The sequence below is a fragment of the Apostichopus japonicus genome, chromosome 11 (genome assembly GCF_037975245.1).
Source record: "Apostichopus japonicus isolate 1M-3 chromosome 11, ASM3797524v1, whole genome shotgun sequence".
Taxonomy (NCBI): domain Eukaryota; kingdom Metazoa; phylum Echinodermata; class Holothuroidea; order Aspidochirotida; family Stichopodidae; genus Apostichopus; species Apostichopus japonicus.
The window spans coordinates 17,126,612-17,140,776 of record NC_092571.1 but is presented as its reverse complement, the minus strand read 5'-3'; the positions used below and the strand labels follow the sequence as shown (position 1 = coordinate 17,140,776).

Genomic DNA, 14,165 nt, shown 5'->3' with positions numbered 1-14,165 from the left:
ATCAGGATTGGGACTACGTTACTTCGCAACGTATGTTACGTATGGAGTTCCGCGTATACCCACATTAAATTAGCACTGCGCTGCCCTTTCTTCTCACTATCAAACTCTGTGGCGTATTTGCCAGACGTGATTTTCTGTGAACTGCAGGCTGTGTGGTGTTAAGTTCCGTTTTGACTTTTCTTAATCTTGTGTTAAACACTGAAATAAAAATGTTTGGTAGTCCTTTCAGAGGGTTCAACGATGATCCATTTTTCAGGTAAAAGAATGATTTTGGGCAGTTGGATCCTTGTTTCTGTTGCATAGATGACTAACGTAAAGGCTAGGCTAGCATAAATGCAGTACAATTACGTTAGGCAAGGGGAATATACAAACCACTCACGATTATTTCGTAATGCGAACTTCGTTGCAAGAAATTTCGACCGCGTTGTAACGTTAGTTGGACCAAGTGGTCGCCACTTCATTGCCAATTAACGTACCATTACAAACTAGTTAGTGAAGTATGTCGGTTTATTTTGTACTGTTAGGCCTACGTACGAACTTAATGTATATCTTACATTTAGACAACACAAAGCATGTTTATTTGTGGTAGTTCGTACGAACGCACACTAAATATGTAGTTTCTATTGAATTCGTACAAAAAGAGAACACACGGCATAACTCAATGTTCCAGCAATCTTTTGTTGTAATCATGGGTTCGTACAGACTAGATAACAAAATGATTAATTTTGTACTGTTTTTTGTACGAAATAACATTTTCTTACACTAAAAATACTAAAAGGATGTTTCTTGTTGTGTTTGTGTTATTTCTTACTGGCAACGCACTCTAAATATGTCAATCCTTGGTGATTTGGTACAAAAGTAGAATACATAGCTTCGTACGCACATACTGAGTAATGGTACGTTCAACAACAGTGAAGTGGTGACCACTAATGGACTAGGCCGAACAATAACAACTTTCTTAATAAACTTTCTTTTAGCATCTCATTAAATTTGAAAATATATTGTCATCCTTGCCTCCTAACAATAAAGATAATGCTACTAGCCGCTTACCAGTCAAAACGTCCCTTTTCCAAAACGTCCCCGCTTTTGGTCAAAACGTCCCAGTTGGTCAAAACGTCCCCGTAAGTCAAAACGTTCCCGTCTATCACATTCATTCACAGTTGTGAATATATATTAATTTTAAGTTATAATTTGGCTAAGTTATCGGCATGCAAGTTGAATTACAGGCGCTAAATAAATCATTAAGGACTATATCGTTTAATTATATTTGGTATGAAAAAGGTATAGGCTATATGTTTTTCAGTGAATTAAGGAATTAAGGAAGTTCTACTACAAGAATGTAAATAGTAAAAAATCCTTGCAAAATGACTTATTTACGTCTATTTTACTTTTGATTTCGGACATTTTGGTGCAATCGTTATGCCTAAGGCACAAATCATTTTTTGTAAGTAAAGGAAGCAGTGGTGCATCAAGTTTAATTCAACCAATTTGAAAATTGTACAGTATCCATGTTAACAGTATCTCACTGTATCTCTATCTCTCTCGAATATGTTGATTTCAGTCTAAGGTTTGAGCATAGATAGTATCTTGTGTGGTGTTTACACATGACTATGTAAACCTAGTAGGGCTGTGAGTTTTCGTTTAAAGACCTAAACGTTTAAACGGCCGATTTTTCGTTCGTTTAAACGTTTAAACGTTCGCGAAATCGCGAGAAAACGCCGAGCACGCTTAGCGTGCTAGCATAAAGGCGTGGGGTCCATGGGACCGCCCTAGGGCCCTGGTGGGGCGAAGACCCCGGAAAAGGAAAAGGAAATTTTTTGCGTGTGTGGCGATAAAAAAATTCGCAGTTGAGGATGCAAAATACTGACAACTTTTTTAATTTAAATTGTCACGAAGCTGATGAAAAATTTTAAATGACAAGTTAGAGTAGCTATATTATGTTATAAAATGAAAAGAGATTTAATCTGTCTTACAATCTTTAAAAAGTTTAACTTACAGAACCTCCGATATTATGAAACAAAAAACGTTCGGCAAAGCCCCGTTTCTAGACTGCCTAACAATGAATAGCGCGCACTAAACGTACATCAGTTTACAACTGCAGTACGGTTTAACCCAACTTAAATACTGCGGTAGGATACTGTACATGTGCTCAGAATTTTCCCAGGTACAAACTGCGCGCTCATCCCCTGTCTAACACCTGCTTGTTAACATTTTTGGCACGTTTCCAAGAAACGTTTCATGGAGTATTCCCCATGATACACGAGGCACAGTTCATACACGCAGCACAAGATATCAAGCTATGGCCATCTTTATGAAAGTAAACCTTGTAATAAAATATGTTTTAGGCCACACGGCATGATTAACTAATGCTAAACATTAATTTCCATGTTCTTGTAGAAAACGTCAAGTTCGCAAAATACAATTAGTTGTGTTTTTGTAGTTACGTGAGATCCGTAACAGACGAGGTGGTTAGGCTATTTGCTATGCACTTAACTATGGTAGGACATTATTTTGTACGTATTTTTGGAATTCTAGAAAATACTTTCTTTTCCCCCAGCTTAACACCAGTTGTGGTCTTACGGTTTATTCATAAATGGGTGTACTAGAGCCTTGTTTACATGACATTAGTTGCATTTAGCACGATATGCCAGTTTCGCGTAAATTTTTCGAAAGTGTTTTGCTGGATCTTTCGTAAAAATTGAAAGGACCGAACTTACTTTTCGTACACAATTGGTAATTTCTCTACTGATTTTCAGAGTTTTTTTTTTTACCAAGTCGAGTATTCGACCCGGTATTGTCTGGTCGGAGAGTTCAACGTGATGGACAGGGATTGTAATCATTTCGATTGAACATGCATTGACTGGATTATCTGCGCCGCCGCTGTCGGCTCGATATAAAGTACACTTGTGCCGCGAATCAGGAAGTTTTCACAAAAGGATAACAGCGTTCAAGTTTAAGCCATTCATATCGCCGGATACATCGGGGGGGGGGGCAAAAGTAGGATTACGTTCGCGGTTTATGATTAGACTGATCGTAAGTTGTGTTGTTATTTCGCGTAGTAGACAAAATAAACACGGGAATTGATACGCGATTTTTGCCAATAATTTAATTTTCAGTTGATTTCATAGTTTCGTTTAAACGTTTATTAAACGTTTAAACGATGTTTCGTTCGTTTACACGTTTAAACGTGTAAACGGCACAGCACTAAAACCTAGTTAAGATATATCACATAAATTATGTTGAATTAATTAAACTTTTTCAGACAATTTTGTTGAGTCCATGAATCTAATAAAATCTCCAGTGCTCTAAGCAACTCAGAGAACTTTTAGCAAATGAGGTACAATTACATAATCTCCACTGCAAAGTACTAAACTGTTCTAAAATTGAGGTCAGATAATAGATAATACTATATTGTGATAGTTCTGAGTGTTTGCAACAGTTTATAAAATGTGTCATGAACAGGAAAAACCTTAGCCACCATTCCTTTGGGGGTTGAGCCTGGAAGGGGGGGGGTGTCAAAATACGGTCGTCACTTTTCAGTCTGTATCATTGTGTAATTTAGTCATTGCAGTAAATCAAGCCTGTAAGACATAGGATGATTTGAAATATTATTTCTCTTTGTTTTTGGTGGACAGAGATTTCCATGAAAATCACAGGAGAATGATGGGAAGTTTCTTTGGGAGTCCTCTCACTCACCAAAGTCCATTTATGGCCATCAGTGATGGCAGTGCTGGTCCCCATGGTTACCAACTTGAAGAGAGAGATAGAAGAAGACACAGACAGCCAAGACAAGAACCACAAAACGATTTATTCGTAAGCGTTTTCTTAATATAGAGCCACATTTATTTTCATGTTTATCCAGGGCTCATGTAGACAGTTTAGCAGTAGAAAAGTTAAATCGTGGAAATTTTTACTCCACAACAAGTTTCACCTGAAATTTTCTGCTTTGTTTTTGTGAACAGAATAGTATTTTGTACATGTATGATTACTTAATATGAAGCCATTTTCATTTTAATCCAGTCCACTATGCCTATGAAAACTGTACTTTCAGGGCTCTTGTAGACAGTGCAATACTTTAGATAGTTTAGAAATAGAAATGATGGTAAATCATGGTAATCCTTAATATTGAAGATTAATTTCTAATCTGCAACAAGTTTCACCTGAAATTTTCTGCTTTGTTTTTGTGAACAACAGAATAGTATTTTGTACATGTATGTTTACTTAATATGAAGCCATTTTCATTTTAATCCAGTCCACTATGCTTATGAAAACTGTACTTTCAGGGCTCTTGTAGACAGTGCAATACTTTAGATAGTTTAGAAATAGAAATGATGGTAAATCATGGTAATCCTTAATATTGAAGATTAATTTCTAATCTGCAACAAGTTTCACCTGAAATTTTCTGCTTTGTTTCTGTTAACCACAGAAATGGTTTTTATGTTCATGTTTGCTTAATATGAAGCCGTTCTCATTTTCATATTAATCCAGTTCAATATGCTTATGAAAACTACTTTCAGGGCTCATGTAGACAGACAGTGCAATTACTTGACCAAGTTTAGATATAGAATAGTTAAATCAGAAATTTTAATATGGGAGATTAATCTTTAATCTACACAACAAGTTTCACCTGAAATTTCCATCCCTTTTTTTTTTTTGTTCTTTTTTTTTTTAATGTTGTAGCATGTTGTAGATCATTTAAAAAAAAATACAGCTTTTTGCCTTAGCCTGCCAAATTTTGCAATGTTATCATGATCATCAAACTTAGACTATTTGACAAATTAAAATGGCAGTTGACCAAAAGTAACATCGTGTTAATAAGAAACAGTTGTAAGATGTATGTTAGCTAGGTCGTAATTATTAGTTAGATTGTCGTCAATGTTAACAAAACATTGCCCTGATCATCTCACTGATGTTACTCAGTGGGTTAGTTCTATCTTCTAACAATGTGATTTCATCAATGGTTGGATCAGATTTTGCCAGAATGAGATAGATTATGCCTGAGGCGGTCATAAGTCAATATGCTCGAGCAGTAGGGATAACAGATTAGATGTTCCTTCTTCCACACTCGGTTTTCACCATCTTGAGGTTGTATCTAGATCAAAATTTGGTTTAAAAAAGGGAATAAAATAAATATTTAGACACCGCTTATACTGTGCAGTTGTGCTGTTCACATGTCTATTAAACACAGTGCACAAAGCTTGGTTACATTTAAAGTTACTGTACATAGACTTCCAGTTATGTTTGATTTATTTATTAAAAATCCCAAAGCAAAACTAGTATTCACCTTACTCCGTTAACAGACCATGTAAATCAGTCCTCTTGGCATACATTCTAAGTGAAATTTTCTTTGAAAGTTTGAAAGAAGAAAAATTTGTTGTATCGTGTGTCAACAACAATATACTGACTTAGAGGTTCGGTTCTAGAACCGTAACCGAGAGGGAAAGGATGAAAAATGTACGTGAACCGTTCAACGACCGTTGAGCTTTACCTCAAGTGGGCACCAAGACCCTTCTGATTTATTTGTTTTTTTTTTACTAACTCAAATGTTTCTCTCCTACTGTGCATCTCTTCTCTGGCAGGCAATGTCACCATTTGGCGGATTCGGTATGATGGACAGTGTGTTCAGAAACATGGAACAGAACTTTGTAAGTGCAATTACATTATGGTTATCGTCCGACCCATTCCGGTACTACGGTTCTGTGGTCCAGGAATACTTTATCGTAGTAGTGTGATGGGTCAGACGCTAATCATAATGTAATCGCCGATAAGTTAAACCCTCCAATTGTGCCGCATCACAATTGGAGGGTTTCTTCGGAAAATTTACCTGATTCTCGAGGAATAATTAGATCAGGTATTGCATTGCAACATTCTATGTCAAAAGTGGCCGAGTTTGTTACACATGTTTGTGTAGCAGTTTTTATTTATACAGGACTCAATATATTTCACAATTCTGTAGTACATGGAAAAAAACATAAGCCTCAAGCATTTGTAGGCAAATTGTAACCTGTAAATGTATGCATATAGTACAGTAGGACTATCTTAGCTGGGATAATTGCAGAATAAACAATTGTCATCCCTTTGCTTTTACCTTTCACTGCCTAGCCACTAATCTTTGCTACTCCTATTTGAAAACTTGACACATTGTTCACTTTGGTTGTGAAGCAGAAAGCTTGCGTTAATGTTTAAATATTTACAGATTTATTTTGAAATCTCCCTCAGTTGAAACTGTATGCATTTATTGAGTATTTGATTTAGGCTCTGGGCTCACAATGCGTTATATGTATTATGCAGATATGAACATGAGAAACTATAGATTGAATTGTCTTATAATTTTACACCATCGGGGGGGGGGGGGGGGCGGGAGCTATCTAAGTTGTAATTTATAGATGTCTACCGTTTGTAACACTGTTGGGATCGACCAGGACTGTCTTCGGCCTTTTGTCGAGATCTAATATTAAACTTGTCATGAACTTGTGGAATTTTTTTAAAACATCAGTTGCTGATGTAAAACTTATTCAGATGGGTGTAGAACTTGCTGAAATTCTTACACAATGCAGAGCTGTAAAATGAGTTAAATCAGCATCAGTATGAGTACAAGTCGAATTTCCCCTCGGTATGAGAACCAGCATGAGTACAATATTCTAGTACTCAATCTGGTCAGGTCTATTGACTAGAATTCCAAATTCCCAGGGAGTAAAACTAGGAGCATAAATCCAGGATTGTTGAATATGATAAAACACAAGTATTTGTGTGAACATCACTACATGTCTAATGCATTTCTTGATATTTATGCAAACATATGTACCTGGAAATACATTACTGTCATAGTTCAAGGTACATTGTGATACATTTACCAACCTGTCTTGAAAACTTTACTCATACCAGAATTAGAGGGGGGGGGGAGCAAAAAGCTAGGTGAGACTCTCTGTCTCGGATCTGGGTTTGCTAGCTATATACTCTGCTCTCATGTCATATTTTAGCTTGAAAAGGTGATATTTTCAATCCATTTCTCTTTGAATTGTTTCCTGTAATTAGGAGAGACTGGCTAATGACCCTAACAGTCATTGCTACAGCCAATCTTCAGTCATGTCCTTTTCCAACACTGGCAGTGGAGCACCTCAATACTATGAGGCTACATCATCAACACAATCTGCACCAGGCGGGGTATGTATGTTACTCTCCTCTAGGTGTCTGGTTTCAGTGCTTTGGAGGGTTGGTTGGTTGAGGGAGGAAGGGAGAGAGGGAGGGAGGGGGTGAGAAGAGGTATATTGGTCTGATACATTGGTGTAGTCCATTATCTTAGAGCTCTACATGGGTCTCAAGCACCCCTGTTAGCAGCTTATGATATTGCAAACTAGGAACAAGTCATTTGACTGAGGTACTCTGACACCAAACGGAATTAGTCTAAAGAAAGAGACACCTGTCATGGATTTGAATTTGACACCCTTGGTTGTAGTTTCTATGTGTGTGTCCTAATGAATTCCTTGTAAAGTTAGGATTGTTAGTTTGTGTAGCTATCCTTATACAAGTGGCTATCAACTTTGGATGATATTTGTAACTTACAGGGTTAGAAACTTCCAAGCAACAGTGACATTTTACCAGTTCCTCAGAGGGGCAGGAAGGCAAGGAGCAAGTCCCCATCTTTTATTTTATGTGTGTGTGTGGGGGGGGGAGGGTGTTTCCCTGCTCACTTATCTATGTTAATAAATGTATAGCCCTTCCTAGCTAACAAACAAGTTGTTTGATCCCTCTTCTTCTAGATCAAGGAAGAAAGAAAAACAGTTCGGGATTCCAGAACGGGCACGCAGAAAATGGCCATTTCCCACAAAATCGGTAAGAGAGAATCCAGTGAATTTATGAGAAAAGAGTCGTCTAGCTGATGACCACCACAACATAAGCTACTGATTGGATTGCAGTACTGAAATAAATATCCCAACTCACCCTACCTTCGATCAACTTATTTACTGCAAATTCCTTTCAAAATGCAATGAAAGTATATATCTCTTGTTTAACTTGAAGTACATAGAGTAATTTGTAGTCAGTTTCAATTGTCTTTTCCCCGCAATGGTGGAATATTGTGTACAGGTATTCTTTATAAGTTTCTGTGGGAAATGTCAGTTCTGTGATCCATGGCAACTAGAACTCAATGGAGAAGTGCATACATTGCCAAGCTGGATAAAATTGCAATTCTGTCACGGTATATGATTATGCAAGGCCAAATCTCAAGGTAAGTGAGTGTTGATCGTTCTGGTCTGTGTGACAACAAAGACGCTGGGTAACACCGATTACAGCTCTTCTGAGAACTTTGCAATGTCATTGATTTCATTCTATTTCTAGTCGAAACCAATTATTTTATCTCTTTCAGTAAAACTGTTATTTCATGGCAGTTTCTGCTTAATAACAATAATAATTATACAGAATTTATAATACGCCATCTATCTACAAAAAAAAAAATCAAGTGCGGGATACAAAGAGAAAAAACAGGATACCAAAAATTTTAAAAGAACTTAAAAAAGGCGACACCGAAGACAAACCGTGACCTAACTGAGACAATGACATCAAGGAAGGTCAAGGGGAAGTTTGTTCCAAAGATGTGAAACTAAACAGTACAACTTGAACAACTGCCTTAATTGGAAGAGTATCTGAGAAAAAACTTAAAAAGCAATTTATTCGGAAGACCTCTATCAACGAGTTGGAACATATGGACGTATAAGTTTCTTTTATGTAGTGAGGTGCGGCGATATTATCGAGTGCCTTCCCCAAGTTTAAAGAATGATTTTGAAAATTTCACCAAAATGGTAACCAGTGGGACATTTTGAGAATCCGCACGAGATGTAACCATTTCCTGATATCGGGTATTTTTCTTAATACTCGCGAAAAACGTGCGCTGCGGCAATTTGGAACCAGCTTATCTTTCGCTTATATTTGTCTTTCTTGAATAAACCAAAGTGCTTGTGTTGCAATTCCTTATCCGTAAATGTTGTATGTTTTTCAAATGATATTTTCCTGATATATAGTATGCAAATTGCTGACTCATATCCCAGATCACACTAGTAACTGTTTTAAATATAAGGACCCATGACCAGACATGAGATTTTTCCGCGGATTCCCGGAATATCCGTGATTTCTTTTCTACATCTGGGACAACAACTATTATCCTAACACACTATAGCATACGCAAACTGGAGCCTATACCGCGATTTTTGCAAAGTTCCGTGATTTTTTTTACACCCCCAGGCTCATCCCTATGACATGGCTGTAGTGCTTTGTTATGCAAAAGGACTTGCATTCCTTGCCAGTAGACTGGGTTAATTTTTTTTCTTAACCATGCAACATGTTTATCATCACTTTTCTATGATACATTATACTACAGGAGACAGAGAGCATAAAGTTGAGAAAAAAAAAGATATGAAGTCCGGTCAAATTGAAGAAAACCAAGAATTTGTGAACTTGGATGAAAGTAAGATGCTATTTTTTTCATTTTTCATTCCGGAGGAAAAAAGTGACTCGCACACCTGACCTTACTCCCTTTTGTAAACTTACGAATGTAAAAATTTCTGCAGATCGAGACAATTTGACCTTGCATCATCAAAGACATATTTATGTTGGGACGAATTTTTTTGGGCAATATCCAATCTTTCGTGACTCTTAAATGATATAGAAAACGCTCAAGAAATGTCATGACGGTTGTATAAAAAATTTAAAAACAACATCAAATAGGCGTGGTAGGAATTGTTAGTATTCCATATGCAATGTGCTTTGGGATGAGGCGTTAGTAATTGTGAAATTTGAAAATCGTTTGATACAAAATCATCAGTGAGTAAAGAAATCTGATGGCCGCAAGAACAAGAAAGTTCGTCTCTCCCAGCGGATGGTTCGTTTGGTTTTCCTTGCCAAGAGTTCGTTGACCCTGGCTCGAAGATGTGACAAAACAATCTTGATATTGGTGCACAGTCTAAAAACTTTGTAGTACAAACAGATGCTCGACACAGTCGAGCGCTGTTAGTTCACCTTTTAATTCGTCAGTGATCCGTTAAGCCTAAGCTAAAGTTGACAATTCCCACGATTTTCGAATATCGAAAAATCCTTCGCGACCCAATCATTGGGTCGCCACCCATAAGTTGCAGACCATGGGTCTATTCCCACAATGAAGTTTGAAGTAATGCAAATATTTTGAAAAATTGAGCGATATTTTCAAATCGTTAACAGAGGATGCCCATTCCATTTTTGCCTGGTATATTACGTCATGTTTTCTTTGCTGTATGTGAAATTTTGTCAAAAATCATGATTGACGATAAATAACGAGCCTTTCTTGTCCTTCTTTGAAACAGCTGATGCTGGGAGATTTAACCAAGAATTCAAGCAGAAGACATCACGGTTTCATCGTCATAGAGACTCACACACACACAGGGGACAACCGTTAGCAATTGACCAGGGGCCATCGTGAGTAAACATTTTATTCATCTGATGCAAACAGCCTTCCTTGCTATATTCTCTATTTAGACGACTTTTTGTCCCGTCGATACATCACATTCTGACAATTAAGACCAACCAATCAGGTGTAGTTCAAAAAATATCAGAATTATAATGGATCAAATTTAAATAAAAAATAAAAAAAATTAAGCAGTGAGAAAAACTCAAGAATCCATTGGATTTTGAGCATTTCGTTGCCCAGCCCACATTTTTTATATAATATTAATCACACTCAAGGAGCAACTTGAATGCTTACAGAATGTGACGTTTTCATTTTCAGGTATCGCGAACGAGAAGAAGATGACCACCTCGGCCGGCCGCAAGCGCCGGGCCGCGGGAGGAAACGGGCCGTATTCCACGATGTTTAACGGAATGTCGTCGTTTCCCGTAGTGATTTCTGTCGACTGGCCTGGTGGCAAAATAAGAGGTCAATGTTTTTCAAGGATGTACAGGCATTCAGTTCGCTTTTCTAAAGTCAATCGGTTGTGCATTTGGAACTTTCACCTGCTTCTGGGCTCGTAGTTTACTGTAACCCTCAGATCTCTTCAAACTTTATGTGAGTCTTTGGAATGTATAAAAAACAAAAGTAAACAAGAGAAGTAGAGACACTTGTAAATGATCTAAAGTGAATGATGTAAACTTTTGCTTTGTAGTATATTACATTTGAATTAATTAGTTAACCAATGAAAATGATGCAGTGTCAACAGCCTCCATTTATTCAAGAGTGAACTAGACAAAACGGAAGAGGATTTATTGACAGTGACAGTGGATAAAATCCAACATTCATTGTGTCATAGCACTCCCCTACCCTTCCCCCCTTCTACGACTACCCCGCCCTCAAGTTAGTGTAGCTCTTGAAGAAGGCTATCCTCTGTGTTCAGTGATCATGTGATGGCAGCATAAAAACAGAAGAAATGTGTGACGTCATTGAATAGTATTTAAAACAGGAAAACAAATTTGTTGAAAGTAAGGATTACTAATTTAATACAAAACAGTCAAATTCTTACTTTCTGCCGGCTATTTTGCAATGAGAGTTCTTTCAAAAATATCATTTCGAGGGAGTCGAGGGACTTTATATATAATCCATCCATGTAAGTGCAAAACATTTATGTTTATTTCGGTTCAAGCATTTGATTACAATTTCTTGCAATTATCTGTCAGCGACGGTTTTTGTGTGTCGAACATTGTACACGTTGGTTTGTGAAAATCAAAATTGTAGTTTTGTAGGACCATCTGTTTTTGGCTAAAATGTCAATGTCTTAAAAAAGACATCTCCTAAGGAACAAGGTGAGTTCATTTTGCCCTTATATTTTCAATATTGCAGCTTGTTGTTATAGCTAGTTTTGGATCAATTCAACAGTGTTCATTTTTTGGTTTCTGCTTGATTTTGATTTCGGTTTGTTTATTCTCTGTTCTTTTTTTGTTCTTTCCTGTGTTCTTTTTTGTTGTAGTTTCAAAATTCTACAAAATTCTCAAAATTCTACAAAATTCTACAAAATTCTCAGAAGTTCATATTTCATTGATCATAGTCAAAGTCAGAAGGTATTAGCAATGAATTGTACCATAACAGTATGATGCGTATACTACTCAGAAAACCGACACGCGTGGAAATAACATTCTCTATCGGTCCGAAATTTCGTGGATCATATTTACTACTTTTCGTGCATTTTCCTCGTTTTTTCTGTCGATGGTTGAATTGTTATTCAATTAGAGCAGAATTGTTTGGGCTTGTTTAATGAATTTTTATTACAGAATGGACTACAGCTATTATAGATATGGTGTCCTCATAGTCAGAACTTCATAGCCCAGAAGAAGATCATGCATTTTTTGTTTTTGCCATTATTTGAAGGAAAGATTGGTAAAATGAAATAATTATTTAGACATGATTTGAGATATTCTGGACTAGACAGAATGGACAGGAATTTCACCCTGATATAATCTTTATCTAATTTATTTTTTCTTTTCGGAAATGTAGTCACCAATTGTCTAACATGTGTGTACAGGTTGTTATTAGCAAGAACTACACAGGAGCAAGAGGATCTGGGGAAATTGATACTGTAAGATTATACAGTGTTATCTGCTGGTTATCTCATTACTGGTTAATTAGTTGAAGCTGCAGACTGGTAATCCTGACAGCTTGCTAAACAGAATTTGACTGAATCACAAGTTAATTATGGCATACAGTTAGTCCTTGTAAAAAATTGCTGGTTATCTCTCTCACACACACAAGCACCCACACTCACACACACCCAAGCACGTACATGTTTGTTTTACATTCAGACCGAGGACCCCATTGTTTTTTCCATTGTTCAAATCCATGTACCCTAATCTTAACAATACCCCATACAATAGAATTCTTCCGAGGACGTGGTGATTCTTTAGAAATCACATCCAAGGACCTGGAATTCTTTTGTTCAAGTCCTCGGTCAGAATACAAAACAAATGCATACCCATACACGCACACACACATGCAAAAAAAAATTTTGATTCTTCACCAACAAACTAACATTCCATACATTAACCTTGGATGAATTGTTGCTGTGTTTATCAGGTTCTAGAGGTGGTAAGCAGTCGTTTGCCAACCCTGGAATACCGTTTGCATAATTCAGCAAATATCTTCACGGTGAAGGATTGTAATATCCAAAACAGCTGCGTTCCCTCAGCTGGATTTAACGGTATCGACAACATCAAATTGCAGGTGAAACTAATTTAAACACTTAGGTTTGTAAATATGGTTAATATATTCAATATCAAGTGGCACTCTGATACACTTGGCCAAGAACACAAGTACTGGACTTTGGCTTGCCCAGGTTAAAACTCCTGGGTAAATCCTTTATTATTGCTTCAGACTATACAACACAATGTGAGAGAAACAGTTAAAGAGAAAGAGAAATGGAATGCTTGTTGACTGTTGAGGAGAAAGTAAAGTTCTTGCCATGTTATTCATTAAGAGATTGTTAATTGATGTCATACATAAACAGTTATCAGAATATTTTCGGCGGCCATATTAATATTTGGTCTTTTCAAATATTCCATCACTCATTTTACTTTGATGTATCCAACTTCCTCAGTTTCAATCCTCCTCATGAGAAACTTACCATTTGGGATTGTTATATCTGATCCTGTGCTACCTGTACTTCTTAAATAAAATTGTATTGAAATAAAGGTATCAAAACGAAACACGAGTCTTTGCATCATTTTAACAAATGCACCTGATCGAATACCCCGAGTACCGTATTGATGTTTGTGGAGGTGACAGGTCATTTGAGCTCACTGTTTTGTGCATCATCAAATCCGGGTGGGATGTAATCTCAAGTGCAATAACCAGGGGCGTAGCGAAGGGGTTTTTGTTGGGGGGTGTGGAGAATTTGATTTGCCGACGGATCTGGAAGTGGTGACTGAAATGGGAGAGGGGTCTAAGGGGAGGGGGTGTCCCCCTCCCCTTTGGAAAATTTTTAGTTTTGAAACGTCCTTAGATGCAATCTGGTGTATATTTTAAGTCAAATTTGATTTGCCGACGGATCTGGAAGTGGTGACTGAAATGGGGGAGGGGTCTAAGGGAAGGTGTCCCCCTCCCCTTTGGAAAATGTTTAGTTTTGAAACGTCCTTAGATGCAATCTGGTGCATATTTTAAGTCAAATTTGATTTGCCGACGGATCTGGAAGTGGTGACTGAAATGGGGGAGGGGTCTA

The 14,165-nt window shown here is 37.2% G+C and overlaps 1 protein-coding gene across 1 annotated transcript; it reads left to right on the top strand.

The window, feature by feature from the left end:
• Positions 1-88: 88 nt before the first annotated feature.
• Positions 89-13,653, top strand: LOC139976225 (myeloid leukemia factor 2-like). The gene is made up of 8 exons (XM_071984797.1): positions 89-256; positions 3,636-3,813; positions 5,580-5,645; positions 7,036-7,164; positions 7,761-7,833; positions 9,374-9,460; positions 10,332-10,443; positions 10,754-13,653. Exons 1-8 carry the CDS (start codon positions 210-212, stop codon positions 10,839-10,841), a joined length of 780 nt encoding a protein of 259 aa, XP_071840898.1. The 5' UTR covers positions 89-209; the 3' UTR covers positions 10,842-13,653.
• Positions 13,654-14,165: the final 512 nt, after the last annotated feature.

Coding starts and splice junctions, on each gene's coding strand:
- LOC139976225 (XM_071984797.1), top strand. CDS start 210: ATGTTTGGTAGTCCTTTCAGAGGGTTCAACGATGATCCATTTTTCAG. Junction 7,834..9,373: donor GGCCATTTCCCACAAAATCG/GTAAGAGAGAAT, acceptor ATTATACTACAG/GAGACAGAGAGCATAAAGTT. Junction 9,461..10,331: donor ATTTGTGAACTTGGATGAAA/GTAAGATGCTAT, acceptor TCTTTGAAACAG/CTGATGCTGGGAGATTTAAC.